At 35.9% G+C, this 18,813-nt stretch overlaps 1 protein-coding gene across 2 annotated transcripts in view; it reads left to right on the top strand.

Annotated features, from left to right (window-relative positions):
* Positions 1–11,086, top strand: part of MYOZ2 (myozenin 2) — a 40,733-nt gene extending 29,647 nt beyond the window's left edge. For both annotated transcript variants that reach the window (XM_007087612.3, XM_042982690.1), the window contains exon 6: positions 10,650–11,086. In XM_007087612.3, coding sequence (XP_007087674.1) covers positions 10,650–10,884 — 235 coding nt within the window. In that variant the 3' untranslated portion in view covers positions 10,885–11,086. The remainder of the gene's footprint in view (positions 1–10,649) is intronic.
* Positions 11,087–18,813: the final 7,727 nt, after the last annotated feature.

Here is an 18,813-nt window from a genome sequence, read left to right as displayed (position 1 = left end):
GATGAAACAAAATAGGATGATACGTAGGCAATCCCTAACGGGTAGCTTTAAGATTCTTTTTGTCCTTAAAGTATATGTAACTTGCTACACAAGTTTAAGGCCTTGTCTATTTCACACATTGTTTGAAAAGCCTACTTAAGAAACAAACAACATAATCATGATCTTTGTCTTAAATGTTTGCTAAATAAATGAGTATAAAAAGTTACATAGGTAGGAAGTGGAAATCTATTTCCAGCTATGGAAGACTAGTTTATATTAGAACAACTTCATAAAAATAAGTAGAAAAGCTAGTTATTATAAAGTGATTAAAAAGCTACCAAGAGGGGAGCCTGGGTGGCTCAGTCCGTTGGGCGTCTGACTTCGGCTCAGGTCACCATCTCACAGTTCATGGGTTTGAGCCCCACGTTGGACTCTGTGCTGACAGCTCAGAGCCTGGAGCCTGCTTTGGATTCTGTGTCTCCTTCTCTCTCTGTCCCTCCCCTGCTCGCGCTCTGCCTCTCTCTCTCAAAAATACATGAACATTATAACAAACAAAAAAAAAAAGCGCTACCAACAAAGTAAGGACTTGAAGGCCAAAATCCTAGATATGAGGGACATTTAGAGATATAAACCCAACATTTGGTACCACTTTTCCTCTTAAGGCATTTGCTGATTTATTGGCAACAACTAAGAAGAAGCAGAAATAGTGAGCAAACCTTTATCAATCTTGAATCTGGGAAGGCCAAAAACAGGAATATAGGGTCTGCTAGGGGGAGAGGCCTAGCAGATATAAGATCTATATCCTATCCTAGATTGGATAAAAATCAATTCCTTTATGTCAAACTGCCTGCCATGGACAAAAGTAAATCATCTCTGGAGGGAAGAGAACACCATTCCAAGACTCAAATTATTTCTACAATTTTTGTACACATGCTTATCAGTCAATTAAAATTACTATGAGACATAGTATGAGACAAGCATACTATGAGACAAGACCAAATGACTAAAAATAAAGAGAAAAATAATAAACAAAAGAAACAGACACACAAAAGATCCAATTATTGGAATGTTGGATACTCTAAAATAATTGTGAATAATATGTTCAAGAAAATAGATAACAGGACAAAGAATATCAGCAGACTGGAAATGTTTTTAAAAAGAGAATCAAATGGAAGTTCTACAAAAGTGAAAATATACAGACATAACTTGGAGATATTGTGGGTTCAGTTCTAGAGCACTGTTAATAAAGCAAATTATCACAATAAAGCGAGTCAAATGAATTTTTTGTTTTCGCAGTGCATATAAAATTATATTTACACTATACTATGAAATATTAAGCATGCAATAGCATTATGTGTAAAACAACATGTACTACCTTAATTAAAATATACTTTATTGATAAAAAATGCTAACCATCATCTGAGGTTTCAGCAAGTCGTAATCACTGATCACAGATCACCACAAGTTTAATAATTATGAAAAGTTCGAAATATTGTGAGAATTACCAAAATGTAACACAGAAATATGAAATGAACAAATGCTGTTGGAAAAATACACTTTCTTGACACAGGGTTGCCACAAACCTGTAATTTGTAAAAATTCAATATTTGCAAAGCTCAGTAAAATGAAGCAAAATAAAATGAAGTATTCATATAATAACTGAAATGAGGAAGTCAAAGGACTGGGGTGCCTGAGTGGCTTAGTCAGTTAAGCGCCCAACTCTTGATTCAGCGCAGGTCATGATATCAGAGTCATGAGATTGAGCCCTGAATCAGGCTCTGTGCTGAGCTCATAGCTTAAGATTGTCTCTCTCTCTCTCTCTCTCTCTCTCTCTCTCTCTCCCTCTCTCTTCCTCCCTCTGCCCCATATAAAAGTTATAGGAAATACAAAGAACAGACAAACATGTTAAAAATACCAAGGGAATATAATCAGTAAAATTCAGACTGTGGGAAACTCTATGGGACAAATGATCCAGTATTTTCAATAAATAAATGCAAGGAACAGATTAAAGGAAAATCCCATATGTAAAAATGATTTAAAAGACATTTTAAAAAGACAGGCAAAACTAAACCATGAGTATTTAGAGATACAGATGTGGGTTATTAACATATAAAGAAAGGTTTTTTTTTTATATTTTATAAACTTATATTACCATAAAGTCAAAACATTTACTACTACTAGCATCAGGAGAGGATTGGGATTGAGCAGGCACATGTGGGCTTCTGGAGAAACTTTTCACATGTGTAGTAGTTACAAGGTTATTTGCTTTATAATAAGCTATTGTACATTTTAATCAGTTTTCTATATTTGCATTATATTTAATGATAAATTTTTTTAAAGATTAAACAAATAGACTTCATGGCAGATGAAACACAGCTGAAGAGTGGATTCATAAACTGATACAGAAAATGATCAAAAGGACTCAAAATGCAGTAAAATAGCAGAAGATGCACTTGGGACAGTAATAAAAAATGCCAATAGAGTCTTATGAGGGAATAAGAGAGAAAATAAGCGAGAACAATATCTGAGGAGTTAATAGCTAAGAAGTTTTCAAAATTGGGAAGCCTGGCTAGCTCAGTTGGTAGAGCATGCAGCTCTTAATCTCAAAATTGTGAGTTCAAGCCTCATATTGGGTGTAGAGATTACTTAAAAATAGAAAACATTGGGGGTGCCTGGGTGGTTCAGTTGTTTGAGTGTCTGACTTTGGCTCATGATCTCATGGCTCCTGGGTTCAAGCTCCACATCAGGCTTTGCACAGATAGTACAGATAGGGTAAAAATAAGGCAACTGGAATTATAAGAGACAATGGAATAACACCTTAAAAATGAAAAAAAAAAATAACTGCCAGCCTATAATTCTATTTCCAGTGAACATATTCTTTAAAGGTAAAAGTTAAAATAAAAAACACACTTACATACACATTTTCAGACAGAGAAGTTGTTTTTTGACACTTTTTAGACAATGAAATTATAATAATAATAAACAAAAGGTGTAAGAATAGGAAAGGAAAAATAAAACTATCCTTATTCACAAATGGCAGGATTATGTCCATAGGAAATTCAAAAGCAGCAGATTAGTAATCAGAATTAGTAAATAAATTTAGTACAACCACAGAGTACAAGTCAACATAAAAATTATATTTTTATACTACTATCAAATAATTAGAAAATAAATAATATTCACTAAATTTTGCCTTATGATCTGTATACTTTTTTTTAGTGTATCTTACACTTCAACTAAATTTTAAAAATCACATAGGCAAAATAATCTCAATAGGTATCTATTATAAATTAGATGTGATAAAAGCCATTCATCAAATTAGTCTAGAACACATTCCAGCCATGTAATAGAGAGGTTAAAATAATTTCCAGGTACGAATTGGGTTAATACCTTTTCTGTTATAGGTTATTAACCAAGACTTTATTTTAACAAAACTCAAGATTATGAGAAAAAAAAACATTTATTTAAAAATAAAATGTAATAAGATATATCATTTCCCTTCTATATCTTAACTAAATGTTATTATAAGACTTCTAATATATCTTTTCTTTCACTTTTGCAAAAATAAAATAGAGCAACAGGAAGGAAGGGAAATAAGCAGTCTCCAAATATTCCCTAATTCCTTTGCAAAGAGTAAAATAATATTATTTGGTAACACCATATTATTATACATAATTGTTAGATATTGTGTGTGTGTGTGTGTGTGTGTGTGTGTGTTTGAGAGAGAGAGAGGGAGAGAGAGAGAGAGAGAGACAGAGAGAGAGAGCAGGGAAGGGCCAGATGAAGGGAGAGGCTTAGCACAGAGCCCAATGTGGGGCTCGATCCCTGGATATTGTTAATAAAGCATATAAGGTTAAGACACAGTCTAACATCATTCAGCAGTGATAATGAACTGGGTAAGAATTGGCTCCAAAGTCTAATCATATATTCAAAATGGCCCATGGTTTAAAACAACTTTGTATTCTTGTACTCATTTTTAGTTTATTTAAATATTATGCTTTATTCAAGTAATACTATGTTAAGCCTTCTTAACATGTGAAGAAAAGTAAACTAGGAACAAGGAGCTTTCCAGCTCTTCTTAAAAAAGCTGTATGACTTTGAGTATGTCACTTAAACCCTCCTTATGTTAGTTTCCTCATCTGTATATATCTATGATTATAGAAGTGGCTTTAAATGTATTACATGCATGTGTATTCAGTAGAATATTTATTTTAATTTCTATACAACCATTTTACATAATTCTTTAACTTATAGAATAATCAGTAATTACTACGGGCATATTATACGTCAAGCACTATTAGTCTTAACAAATGCAACCCTATTACTGATCGATCAAAATAATCAAGATAGCATCTATTAACTGTGAATCTGAGTGAAACATGCTTATTATTCACTGCACAGATGACAAAGTGTAAAAATCATTTTTAAGTCAGATCTATGTTTGAAGAATTTATGTTACAAGAATTATAGAGGTGCGCAGTCATCTTTTAATAGAACATTCCAAATCTTTAAGTGGAAATTTTCGCTTCACTACCTTTGACTAAAACTTGACACTATTTACAGATATCTTAAAAATCTTACAAATGATCTCTCACATTGACTCTTTAACATCTCTGTTGATAGACTTTTTTTACTTTGTATGCTGAGGGCAATAAACATTCAAACAAACAGGATACAGTCTCTCTGGTGCCAAAGAAAAGAAAACGCAGCTTTTCAAACAACAATCTTTCACTGGATCACTGGTAGGAGGTAGGAGATGGGTGGTGGACCAGAATGGAATGTTTTCATTTATAACAGAAGAAAATGACCTACAAATTGGGAAGGAAAAACAAAACTGAACTGAACAAAAAGGTAAAAAGTGATGCATTAAATGTCAAACTCAAATGTTAGATTTCAGTGGCAGAAGAACATTTATTCTTTGATTTAGAAAAATAAATGAGCAAAATTCATTCTGAAATTAAGATTTGAAATTAAGATTTTTTTTTAAGTTTATTCATTTTTGAGAAAGAGAGAGACAGAGTGTGAGCAGGGGAGGGGCAGAGAGAGAGAGGGAGACACAGAATGTGAAGCAGGCTCCAGGCTCTGAGTTGTCAGCACAGAGCTTGACATGGGGCTTGAACCCATGAACTGCAAGATCATGACGTGAGCCGAAGTCAGAGGCTTAATCGACTGAGCCACCCAGGTGCCCCTGAAATTAAGGTTTTTTAAGAATTGGCCAAATTCAGCCTAATTATGGAAATGTTCAACTCCAGCCTCTTGCATCCAATGGATAAACATATATTTTTTTTAAACAAACAAGCAAAACAACTTAGTAATGGGAAATATGCAACATATACAAAAGAAGAGAGGATGGTATAATGAACCTCTATGTAACAGCCATTCTGCTTAAACAGTCAACTCATGGCTAACCATTTTTTTTTTCCTGAGATATAATTGACACATAACATTGCATTAGTTTTAGGTGTACTACATAATGACTTGATATGTGTATATACTGTGAAATGATTACCCATTAAGTTTTGTGAGCATGTGCATATTCTTAAACTCCCAGGAATAGATGTGAAGCCTGTGCAGTCACCTGGGGTGCCCACGCTTTGAAGGGCTCTGCTTGGGTTTCAGTACTTTGCTGTCTTTGCCTTGAAATTCTTAACAATTTTTTTTAATAAGAATCTCTAAGGTTTTATTTTGCATTGGACCATACAAATTAATGTAGCTGGTCCTTACCCTAGGCTTCTTAAGAAGTGGTTACTGACCAACCAGGCAGACTAAGGTGCTTTTACCCTAAGCTTCTCTGCATAGATACTCTTCCCTTGGAGCAACTGTCATATTCAATGATGTGTTGTTTCTTCCCCGTGTTTCACTTTTTACTTGTCTGTAAGACCTATGGCAATCTTTCCATCCTTGAACTCCTAGCACAGATAGGGTGTTTAGACATAATAAACCATCAGTAATTTGTTGCATGAATAAATGAATGAATCTCAAATGAACAAACTATTGCTATATAATAGCCAGCTTCTAAAATGATAAAATATTGTCTTGGACATCTTGGACATCCAAGAATAAGAAGTTTAAATCAAATCTGAGTCATAAAGACCCTTCAGTTTAGTAAATCAAATGACAAAATGTGGGATATTGAATCAGCTAGTTGCATCGTGAATGTGACAGCAACCTGGTTTTATATCACTTAGACAAAGCCCAGGTAGGTTGACATCCCTAAACACACATCTCTACTTAGAAAGTGATCTCAGAAGGCCCAATATTCCTTAAGAATTTTCTTGTCAAGGTGTGGTATAGGATAGTGACTAGAAAAGCAGGCCTCCCATGAGTCTGGCAGCCTGGGTATAAATCCTAGTTCTATAACTTAATAGAAAGTGACTTTGAGCAAGTCATTTAGCTTAGCTGTGTCTCAGGCTTATTTATTAAATAGGGATAGAAGTAGAACCAATTTATAAGGTTGTGAGGATTTATGAAAAAATCATGTAAAGTCTTTGTACCCAAAGTATGATCCACAGACCAGTATCAATGGCATTACCTGGGAACTGGTTAGAGATGTGGAATCTCAGGATATACACTAGACTGACTGGATTAGTGGATGCACTGTAACAAGATCCCAATGTGACTCCCCTACCAAGAGAGTTTGAGAAGCACTTTAAAAAGTGTCTGGTATACAGTACTCAATCAATAAATATTAGCTTGCATCATCACTATGCCTTCTGAAGTTCAATAATCATAAAGGACCTGAATGATAATCTAAGTTCTTCAAGTTCTTTCTAAACCGATCTCTCTTATACCTCCAGAGTAACAGTTTTACTCTGGACATGAAAGTCTATACTGATATGATTGCTGAGTACTAACTTAGGCTGAGGTTACTGAACCAATCAGTGACCTGTTGTTATCCATATCTTCCACAGCAATTTGGGGAAAATATCATAAGGTGAGTCATCTTGAATATAGATGCAATAGAAAATAAAACATGCTGCTCTTCAGAGGAGAAAATTACTGGAAGACAAAATTATGGGAAACAAGACAGAGATTCTATACCATGTGACACCATGTACTATCTGTTCAGCCATTGTTGAGGTCATCTATTCATTTTTTTTTCAATATATGAAATTTATTGTCAGATTGGTTTCCATACAACACCCGGTGCTCATCCCAAAGGGTGCCCTCCTCAATATCTATCAGCCACCCTCCCCTCCCTCCCACCCCCCATCAACCCTCAGTTTGTTCTCAGTTTTTAAGAGTCTCTTATATTTTGGCTCTCTCCCACTCTAGCCTCTTTCTTTTTTTCTTCCCCTCCCCCATGGGTTTCTGTTACGTTTCTCAGGATCCACATAAGAGTGAAAACATATGGTATCTGTCTTTCTCTGTATGGCTTATTTCACTTAGCATAACACTCTCCAGTTCCATCCACGTTGCTACAAAGGGCCATATTTCATTCTTTCTCATTGCCATGTAGTACTCCATTGTGTATATAAACCACAATTTCTTTATCCATTCATCAGTTCATGGACATTTAGGCTCTTTCCATAATTTGGCTATTGTTGAGAGTGCTGCTATAAACATAGGGGTACAAGTGCCCCTATGCATCAGTAATCCTGTATCCCTTGGGTAAATTCTTAGCAGTGCTATTGCTGGGTCACAGGGTAGGTCTATTTTTAATTTTTTGAGGAACCTCCACACTGTTTTCCAGAGTGGCTGCACCAATTTGCATTCCCACCAACAGTGCAAGAGGGTTCCCGTTTCTCCGCATCCTCTCCAGCATCTATAGTCTCCTGATTTGTTCATTTTGGCCACTCTGACTGGTGTGAGGTGATATCTGAGTGTGATCTATTCATTTTGTAGACATTCCCCTCACTGAAGATTTTAGTGTCTGGCTCCCTGTCTTCCTCCCCAGTACTATTCCTGTCTTACTTCTTTGTGGCTTCAGGATCCATGTACGAGCCACTGAACTCTCCTCCCTTTCAAGACTTTGTTTAATTTTAAGGATAGCTTTCTCAATCCCACCTCAGTCACTCTTGGTTTTTCTTAAAGTTTGTCATCACCAATACCTGTGTCTCTTTCAAAATCTCAATTTCAAACATTCCACTCTCTATCACATTGTAATTTTACCTTTCACTTCGTCATCTTTCCTTCAATAATACTTTAGCCCCACACGTTAAAGCCATCCCATCTCTCAAAGTCCATCAACCACTTTCTCCTTACCTAACTAGAGTCCATGGCCCCTCACTATTGCCACACAGAAATTAAGATATTCAAGAAAGATCACAGAGTGACTGAGCTATAAAGAAAATCAGATCTCTTCCAGGCTTTAAAATAATTTCCACATTATTGGAGAATCTGTATAGTCTTGCCAGTTGCACTGTCCAGATGTGTACGAGGATCTTCTAGGTACAATGCATTACACAAGTATATTGTAATGAGTTACAAAGATACATGAGAGAGAATTCCAGTCCTCCTGGAGTACAGTTTGGCAAAAAATAAAGCAGATATATCAATGGATATAATGGAAAATAGGAAATGGGGTGAGATGAGAGGTAAAGATAGAGTCCATGAAAACTTAGAGGGGAAAGAACTACTTTGGGCTGTGGGAGATCAGAGAAAGCTTCCAGAAGAAAGCTACGTATGTTACTTAAATAACATACTAAAGAACTAGATAATTTGGAAGTGCAGATTAGAACTTATGTTATAGGGGTGCCTGGGTGGCTCAGTCAGTTAAGCATCTGACTTCGGGTCAGGTCATGATCTCACAGTTCGTGAGTCTGAGCTCCACATCAGGCTCTGTGCTGACAGCTCAGAGCCTGGAGCCTGCTTCAGATTCTGTGTCTTCCTCTCTCTCTCTGCCCCTCCCCCTCTTGCACTCTTTCTTTCTCTCTCTCTCTCTCAAAGATAAATAAATGTTAAAAAAGATTAAAAAAAAAAAAAAGAACTTACAGTTATAACCTAATGGAGATTTAGAAATGTAGCAAGAAGTGTAAGAGTATACCAACAAAGAAAAGGAGTATGAGTAAAGGTAGGAGAGAATAAGGTGAAGAGCAAGCTGTGCATTCAGTTTGGCTGGAACAAAGGGTGCATGAAAGAGAAGAGGGCAAACCAGCATGATTGACCTTCCACTAGGATGTCAACATTCTTTTCCACCCACACACCCAACCTGTTCCTTTCTGTATTCCACCAGCCAGTTGCTAAAACTCTAAACACAAAACCAATTCTTGGTTTCTTTATTTCCCCCACAATTTTTATCCATTTTATCAAAAAATCCTGTTGACTCTGCTCAACACATCCTGAAACCACCTGCTTCTTTACATCTTCATGGAAAACACTTGAAATCCAAGCCACCATCATGTCTCACTTGAATTGTCACAATGTCTTCTCTCCTTTCACTCTTGTCCTCCTATAATCTATTTGCAGAGAAAGCAGCCAGAGTAAACTTTACAAAAATGTAATCAGGTTACACTACTCCCTGTTTAACATTTTACGGTGTTTCCCTTCACACTGACAATGAAATTCATATTCCTTACTTGGACAAAGTCCCGTACAATACACCCCTCTGTCCTCTCTTCTCTCTACCAACCCCTTACCTACTGGTCTACCAATGTAGGCTTTCCTTCTTTTCCCGAACATTATTTCTGCCTTAGATTCTTTGCATTAACTACTCCCTCTTCCTGAAATGCTGATGTGCTTCAGCTGTACTGCCCATGGCTAACTTCTCATCCTCAGATGACAGTTTAAATGTCACCTCTTCAGAGAAGTCTTCCCTGACTATCTAGTCATTCATTTATGCTTTATTATATCATACTACCTTAATTTTCTGCATAGCTCTCATTAGTCTTGAATGTTTTGTCTATATGTTTATTTTTTTATTTTCTGTCTCCTTTGTTAGAATATAAGGGCTCAAACATTGACTACAATGTTCACTGCTATACCCCTAACATTGAAAATGTGCCTGGCACTAAATGAATAAATAAATTAATGGCTAAATCAAACACAGCTAGAATTTTATGTTGGACCTTGAATGCCAAGATAAGAAGTTGGTCTTTATTCAAAATAAAAACAGAATACTGAGAGTTTTGAGGTAGAGCTAGAAAGATACAAAAGACATACTATTTGTCTTCAAAGAGTTTATAATTCACAAATTATACCAAACCATATTATTAAAACCCAAACTCAAACCAAATCATATTATGAAAAAAAAGCTAACAATACAAAGTACCATGTCGTAAGCACCAAATAACTGACATAAAGCAATGGATGCTACAGGAATTTGGCTAAAGAAGGGTGTGTGGGCTGGAATAATTGGAGGGGAGTTGGAACTTAAAGGGCACAAGACGGACACAGGTGGAGAGAAGGCAAGGAAGAAATATCTTAAGCAGGGGAAACACTGGTAGCAAAGGCACAAAGGCAAGAAACATTTTCAGGGAGTTCAGGGTGTAAGGAATAGATAATTTAGTCATCAACTAAAAGTACATACAAAGGAATTTACACCAATTTATTATCTTAAAAGCATAGTCCTTAAAAAAAAAATGCTTGCCTCAGAGGTGAAAACCTGAAAATCATACAAAGAATATAACATAACGACATGCCCATAAAATCATGAATTAAATTGTTTTCTATTTATTGGCAAGTGAATTTGAAAATTAATTAACATATTCTTTTCTTTTCACTTCCCACAGAGTTGCTACCCCATTTGGAGGTTTTGAAAAAGCATCAAAGATGGTTAAATTCAAGGTTCCAGATTTTGAGCTACTACTCCTAACAGATCCCAGGTTTATGGGTTTTGCCAATCCTCTTTCTGGCAGACGGTCCTTTAATAGGACTCCTAAGGGATGGATATCTGAGAATATTCCTATAGTGATAACAACTGAACCTACAGAGGATACCACTGTACCAGAAACAGAAGACCTATGAAAAGAAAGTTGTATGTGCCACAAAAACTTCAAACCATAAATGTTGCTGTTTTATTATTCTACCTACTGGCAAAGCCACTTACACTCTTCATTAGTAGCAATAATTTAATAGCAATTTAGCAATTTTCCTTTTATGACATTTAAATTCGATCTCATCTCAAACACTAATAAACAATTTGAAATCTTGTTTTAAAAACTTTCAACTCACTTGTCTTCATTCATAATGTTGTTTTCACTCGGTCTAAATAATCCGGCCTTTTCATTGAGAAAGTCCAGAAGAGTAACTGACAACAAAAGGTTTCATCTCTTTTTCCTTTAATATTTGCTATTCCTGAACAAATTTTCAAAATGATGTAGAATCAAAGTGCAGTGCAAGATATTTAGATTCATTTGGAGTTTTATTTAATGGATGAAAGCTATGGAAGACAATGCACAAACATTTTTTATGGAGGAAAGGGTTGGGTTCTTCCTTTCTGGTGACCAGGATAAAATAGCACATCTGGATGAAGTCTTTTCATTAGTCATTCTTAAAATTTCTAAACTACCTTGTAATTTTTGACTGGCTTTGAATCACCAGGTTACCTATATAACCTATATATATACACCTATATATACCTATATATATATATATATATATATATATACATATATGCCTATATGTATGTATATATATATATACACACATACATACAAAGGAAGAAAATATAATTAGAATTAGTGACTTTTTTTCCTTGAATCTTTAAATTCTACTCAGTCCTTAAGTACTAGGGAGTATATGCTATAAAACACAAATGAAAACAAGAAATGGATAAGCACAAAAGTATCTGAAAGCAATGTAGTAACGTATCAATCTTGATATATGTGAACATATTGGTATGAATGGCTCAAACTAATATATAGATGTGTCTTAAATATTTTAGAGGGAGGGGTGCCTGGGTGGCTCAGTTGGTTAAGCATCCGACTTCAGCTCAGGTCATGATCTTGTGATTCATGAATTTGAGCCCCGCGTTGGGCTCTGTGCTGACAGCTCAGAGCCTGGAGCCTGCTTCAGATTCTGTGTCTCCCTTTCTCTCTGCCCCTTTGCTGCTCGCGCTCTGTCTCTGTCTCTGTCTCTGTCTCTGTCTCTCTCTCACACACACACACACACACACACAAACATTGAAAAAAATAAATAAACATCAAAAAAATTTTTTAAAAAATGATAGAGGAAGTGTATAAGACTGAGCTAGTTAGAAATAAAAATCAGGGGCGCCTAGGTGGCTCAGTTGGTTGAGCGTCTGACTTCAGCTCGGGTCATGATCTCACAGTCTGTAGGTTCAAGCCCTGCGTTGGTCTCTGTGCTGACAGCTCAGAGCCTGGAGCCTGCTTCGGATTCTGTGTCTCCCTCTCTCTCTGCCTCTCCCCTGCTCATGCTCTGTCTCTCTCTGTCTCAAAAATAGATAAAAACATTAAAAAATTAAAAATTAAAAAATTTTAAAAAGAAATAAAAATCAATTGTCATTTTAGTTTAGTTAAGAGTTCTGTAATAGATGTTTATACCAAAGAAGGAATGTCTCATCCACAGAAAACTATGCACCAGACTAAATTTAGGCAGGAGAGTGCATAGTCAAAGCAATGCCACCTAACAACATTACATATTTACAAAAGAATCTATGTATGCGGTGTTGGAATTGGTGCTTGTTTTAATCATCCTTTAGACTTGAAGGCAGAGAATTTTTTTTTGAATTGCTTATGAAAAATGCAACCCCTAGAAAGTAGCAATATCAAAGTATTGTATTTACATATACCGAAGTTGTAGAGAATTTGTATAATTTAAAATATATCTTTAAATGTGTATTTAAAATATAACTTAGTTTTACTTATGTCTTGGTGTTTACCTGTTTTAAAATAGTAATGTTGGCATCTGTGATAAGCTAGATGTGAGGCTCCCACCATACCATTTTTTGTCCATTTTTAATGTTTTAAAAAATAAAAATGAGTCATATTCTATGATGCATTATGATGAAATGGTTTAATTTTTATTAGTAGTTTGAGATGAGTTACTATTTTTCATTAAATTGAAATTTTGTTGCATGATTTCAGCTATGTCCAAATAACTAAACTCTATGTTCAGTATCCCCATTCTGTCAACCACCAAAAGGGGCCCAGCGATAACAGTACCAACCCCCCAGTACCATAAAGGAATATTTAAAAAGGGAAAATCCTAAATATTTTTTTTAGGATTGGATACAAAATGATGGAATAACTCTGTTCACTATTGTATTTCTTCCTTTCCTGGAAGTATCTGTTAATTCTAGTTCAGCTGTCTGACACCTTTAGAAATGCCAAAATTTCACACTCTGGTTGCTACACAATCGAGAATTTGAAAGCAATTTTGACTAGGTTTCCACTGACCTGAAAAACAGCTAAATATTTCAAAGTCTGAAGAAACAGAATAGTCTTTTTAGAACAGCAAAAAGACTGTGGCATCTTTTCCAGCCAGATTTGTATACATGAAAAACGGAAGAAAGGAGAAAGAAAATTAAAAGAAAAAGTAAAAGAATAAATATAACTTTTATTGATAGATTACTAAGTGCCAGGTACTATACTCATGGCTTTATAAAGACTTTTTAACATATATTCGAAATATTTTATTTGCATAATTATCCTGTGAGAACGGTATTATAAGTAATCTTAATTGTATATAGAAAAATTAAGTCTTAGAGAACTCAGATGATTTGCTTAATTCTAGCTCAAAAGGGAGAGAACTTGATAAGTCTGGCTCTAAAATATATGCTCTAAAAAGTCATTGTTCGTCTTGTTTTTCAGAATAAAATTCAGCCTTAAACTATTTTATTACATTAGATAAAATAATAATAAATCTCCATTATCTCAATTGGGGAAAATATAGCTATAAATTGAGCAATTTCCAAGTATCCCTCCAAAGTCCTTCAGGCACTCATGATCAGAGGAAGCTGAGCTTTCAGACTGTGTTGAAAGTGAACTAAATAAAACAAGCAACATGCATGTTTAATTCTGAAATTTGAGAAACACAAAAGTGCATTCTGATTAAATTTGCTCATTTCTGCTTTTAATCTGTGTCATCTTCCTTTTCTTTCCCCTATAAAGGCAAAAAAAGGAGGAAAGAAAGAGGAAAGAAACGCAGGACACTAAGAAACCATAAGGTTGAAAGAAGTCATCTAGTGTGATAATACGCCAAAGCCATTCCTTTAAATGAAAATATTTTCTGCTTTTCAAAACTTTAGAGGGAACCCACTCAATTTCCATTATACTGTTCAACAGACTTCCGGATCATGAAATTATATCTCCTATTTTATGTAAGCCAATTTCCTGATGATCAGCTGGCCAATTGTTCTCTAGATAATAACTACAGCCACATTAATAACTAGAGTTATCGTTAAAAGGCCACTCTCTTCAATCATTTCTCAAAGTCAGGATTTTGCATTTCTTAACTCAATATTCAAAAGTACTTGATAATTTAAAATAACTAATTACTGGCTATTACAGAATCAAGGCAAATAAAAACAATCATTTTGAGTCAGAATGACCATTTATTGAATCCATTTAAACTTTTACATTTTCTAAATAGGCCCATTTATAAATGTTTTAGCAGCTTGGAAATGGAGAGAGCCAATTATTCTCACAAAGGCTAATGTGGAGCAAAATGTCCAGTCGTGAGTATGAAAAGAACATCCTGAACTTTCCAACTCAGGGCACAGCTGTACCAGCAGACTTATTAATTCTGGAATTTCCTCACTCTGCTGCTTATGCAAGATAAAACTTGCATGACATCATTGCAGTTTCTCAGCTACGACTGCTTTTTATTAAGCTTAGGAAAGTGTTGCTTTGAACGATTCTTTTCTTATGAAAAATACTTTCAACCTCCACATGCTCTACTCTGTAGGAAGAAGGGCACTTCGCTTTCTATGAAAGATGGAAGAGTGCCAGCTTTTGCCGAAAGAGCAAGCAAGGGGAATCGATTCTGAAGTAACTGATCAGGGCACTTCATAAATATATCAAAGAATATTTAGAAAATTATAATACATAAAAAAGTTAAACTTTCAAAAACTAAGAAAAAAGTAAGTAAAACTGTGTCAAGATTTCCCTGGCTTAAGCTGGAGTGTTATTAGATAAATAAAAGGGTGTGTCTCTTAGAATTCCTTAGATGGAAGGGCTAGATTTTAACCTAGAATAGAAAGTTCTTCCGCTTTCTCAATATAATGTGACATCAATAGGAAGATTTGGCCCATATGGGCAAAAAGGGGGAATATGCTAATTTTAAGATGTTATATAGCTAAGATCCAAAAAGGATGTGCTTATTTTTCTAACTTGTGTTATATTTTGAAACACATTTCAGTGCCAACTTAGGCACTGAAGGAGATGGAGATGTTTCAGGAAACAAGACCGGAAAAAGAAGGAAAAAAGATAAACTCAATGTCATACCCTATTTTAAAACTGTTGATTGAAAAAACTAGTATAGAAGTTACAGCACTAGCAAAATAAATACAAAGGAACAGGGCAAAATGGGAACACCAGAATGAAGCAGGATGAAAGGAAATATGGGCTAGCGTGTACAGGAATTAATTGTGTTATGCTGTGGTTTCTGCAGGATTTTCCTCATATCTTTGGAAGTAGATTCTGATTCTGCATGTACCAATTGTGTAATGTGAAATGTCATCTAAACTGATGCTCCCATTACACTTTCTTTATCATCACTTACCTACAAATAACATACAAAAGCAGTTGTTTGAAGGTGCTAGCTATCTACTGATCTACCACCAATCAGTGATGTCATCTCGAGCAATTTACTTCACTCTGTGCATCAGTTTTCCCCAATTCTTTATGTGTTGAAGTGCTACCTCTCTGCCTGAGACCTTCCCTTGCCATCCTTATTTAAGAGCATCTATTTCTAACCCTTATTATTTTATTTTTTCTAATAGCACTTGTTACCCCCTAACATAACATGTTAGTCTGGGGCCTCAGAAAAGCAGATGCCAAGATGGGGTTATATCTGAAAGAATTTAATGGGAAAATGCCCTCAAAAGTGAAAATGGCAGGGGCACCTTGATGGCTCAGGCAGTTAAGCCTCAGACTCATTGGCTCAGGTCATGGGATTGAGCCCTGTATCAGGCTCTGCACTGAGTGTTAAGCTTACTTGAGATTCTCTCTCCCTCTCTCTTGTGCCCCTCCCCTGCTTGCACTCTCTCTCTCTCTTTTTCTCAAAAATAAATAAATAAACTTAAAAAAAAAAAAGAGTGAAGAAGGGGAAGGAGTGTAGCAGGCTGGGAGAGCGAAGAGACTTCAAATGGAAGTGCATGGACTTGCCCCACACTGCCATACAGTCTAGGGAAGATGCAGCAAAGCTGTTGGAAGACCCTGGAGTCAAAGTCACCTGCAAGAGAGGCCCTGTGTTTCCCTGAAACAGTTCCACTTTAGTGTCACTGTGACAGTCAGTCATTGGCTGGCAGCCGACCATGGAAAGCAGCCTAGGCACAAATGTAGTGATGGGGGTTGCAGTGCACCAGAACTGGAACCCTTGGTCAGTAATGTTGGAGATCTGCAAGGAGCGTTCTTATGGCCACCACATATAATATATGTATTTGTTCCTTTACTGTTTATCTCGTCCACCAGAATGAAAGTTCTCCAAGGGTAGAGACTTTCCTCTTTTTTTTTTAACTGCTCTACCCTCTATGCCTGGTGAGTAGTACAGAACAATAAAAATTTGTTAAATGAATAAATGTTTCTGAATTATGGGGATAATATTAGAATCTATATTAAAATAAATGCATTATAAAGTATACTACCACATACACAGTAAGTGCTCAATAAACGTTAGCTATTGTTATGAATATAAAAATTTATCAACATCATGCATTAAGAAATCAAAGGCATTTAGAACTAAGTTAGATTAGAGGTTACATTGAAACTTCTTTGGGATAAATAGAGTAGGCTCTGATTTGGAACTAATATATGTTGAAATAAGGAATTTATTAAATATAGACATAGTCAGAAACAGTAAATAGGCCTGACTACTTTTTAAGATAAGCATGAGCTTTAGCTCAATTCTCTAGACTCAAAATTGCAGATGAGATAGTTTTTTTTTTAGGATCTTTATAGAGTAGTCTTATTTCCTGTGATCCTTCACATATTTTGTATGTCAATTAAGATTTTTTTTTTCACAGTGCTTGGGCTCTATTTAATATCACATCCGTAACCAAGAGGCAGCTTGGAATTCACAGTCAGCACACAGCCAGAAGGCCCACGGCTCACCAGGACCCACTTTCTCCCAGCCCACCCTTCACTGACATAAGACACAGGGCCTGCATGACGAAGGTGTGGGGGTTACAGGTTTTCACAGTTCACTTACAGATTTTTAGAACCCTCATAATGTGAGTTCCTAAACCAGCTGCTTCTTGTGGAAACTCGGACACTGGATGGGTGGGTCAGGGTAGGCTCTGATCTTCTTTTTTATTTCAATCTAAGCTTGTTCCAAATCACCTATTTTCCCCATGAAGAAGGTGATGGCAAAATTGGGCTGTACCAGTCTCAATTATAATACATGTGCTTCTGAAAATTTTTACTTAAAAATTCCTGTAAAAGTCAGCCATTTCTCTCTCATTCAATGTCGCTGTTTGACCCGATTCTGCTTCAGTTCCCAGGCCTTAAGCTTTTGGTCTTGAGTGAACAAGTTCTTTTTTTCTTACGAAAAGTCAGATTTTGGTTTGCCCAGAACTTTTGGTTCCATCCTTCTGTTTCTTGCCTTAATTCTCTTAGCTTTTGCTTCAATGGTGATTCATTTTCAGGGATATCAGAGTGAACAGGTCGATAGTTTACATTTTTATCTGGGATTCCTATTCAATCATGGCAAAATGTTCTTGGTAGAATCTTGAGACTGCTGTGTGCTGCACTCCCACTCAGGGTGGGGGGTAAGCTGATAGCTGGGACCAGCGAATTTGCTGAAAAAAGAGGGAGAAAGGTCCTCATCCCAGGCAGCAAAGCCTCACTATGGCCCCAGGTTGCCTATTATTAATTTTTAAATATCAATATGGTGGATACTTTCTTACCTCTTCAGAAAACATATTACGTAATCAAAAAGGAGTTCCCATGGATCTGATGGCTACATAACCCTTCCCCCCGCCCCCAACTAAAATGAGTTTTTCATTTAAATTCTTGTTTGGAATATTCAAAGAAAGAAGCATATTGCCCCTGGGGCGCCTGGCTGGCTCAGTTGGTGGAGCCTGGAACTCGATCTCACCGTTCTGAGTTCTAGCCCCATGTTGGGTGTAGAGATTACCTAAAAATAAAAACAGAATTAAAAAAAAAAAAAAAAAAAAGAGCCATATTGCCCCTGGATTCTAATGTTTTGGCACAATTATCTCTAGAATATAATTAATAAAAATAATCACTCCCAAGTCCCTTTGGGGGCTGAGACAGTCTGTCTTGCTCAAAGAAATTAGGCATCTGGAGGTCATAAATAGGGGAAGGAGTTAATTCCCCTATGAGCTGATGCTAAAATAATGAAAAATTCACCTAAATGCAATCTACCTGAAATAACCTTTTCTTCTTTTCCACCTTACCTTGAAAAAGCAAGCAGGAATACTTTCCAATTTCCACTGTCAAGCTTAATTTTAAAAGTCACTTTTTAATATCTATTTTACCTTAATTCCACCTATGTGAAAAATTGGGACTAATGAAGACTCTACAACATAGCTGATTTGCCTTAGGTCCCAGGCCTCCTCAGTAAGACTCTGTTCTGGGCCATACAGCACTCCAGGCTCAGCACTTACTTTGGAACATAGAGTCAAATGTGAACATGGGCCACATTTATTTAAGAAAAATATTCTTTACTTATGATATATAGAAAGAGATGTGAACACAGTATATGATTACAGTTTTCTTACAAACTGATCAAAATAATAAAAACACACCA

Source organism: Panthera tigris, chromosome B1, assembly GCF_018350195.1.
Source record: "Panthera tigris isolate Pti1 chromosome B1, P.tigris_Pti1_mat1.1, whole genome shotgun sequence".
NCBI classification, from domain to species: domain Eukaryota; kingdom Metazoa; phylum Chordata; class Mammalia; order Carnivora; family Felidae; genus Panthera; species Panthera tigris.
This window is presented reverse-complemented; position numbering and strand designations above follow the sequence as displayed.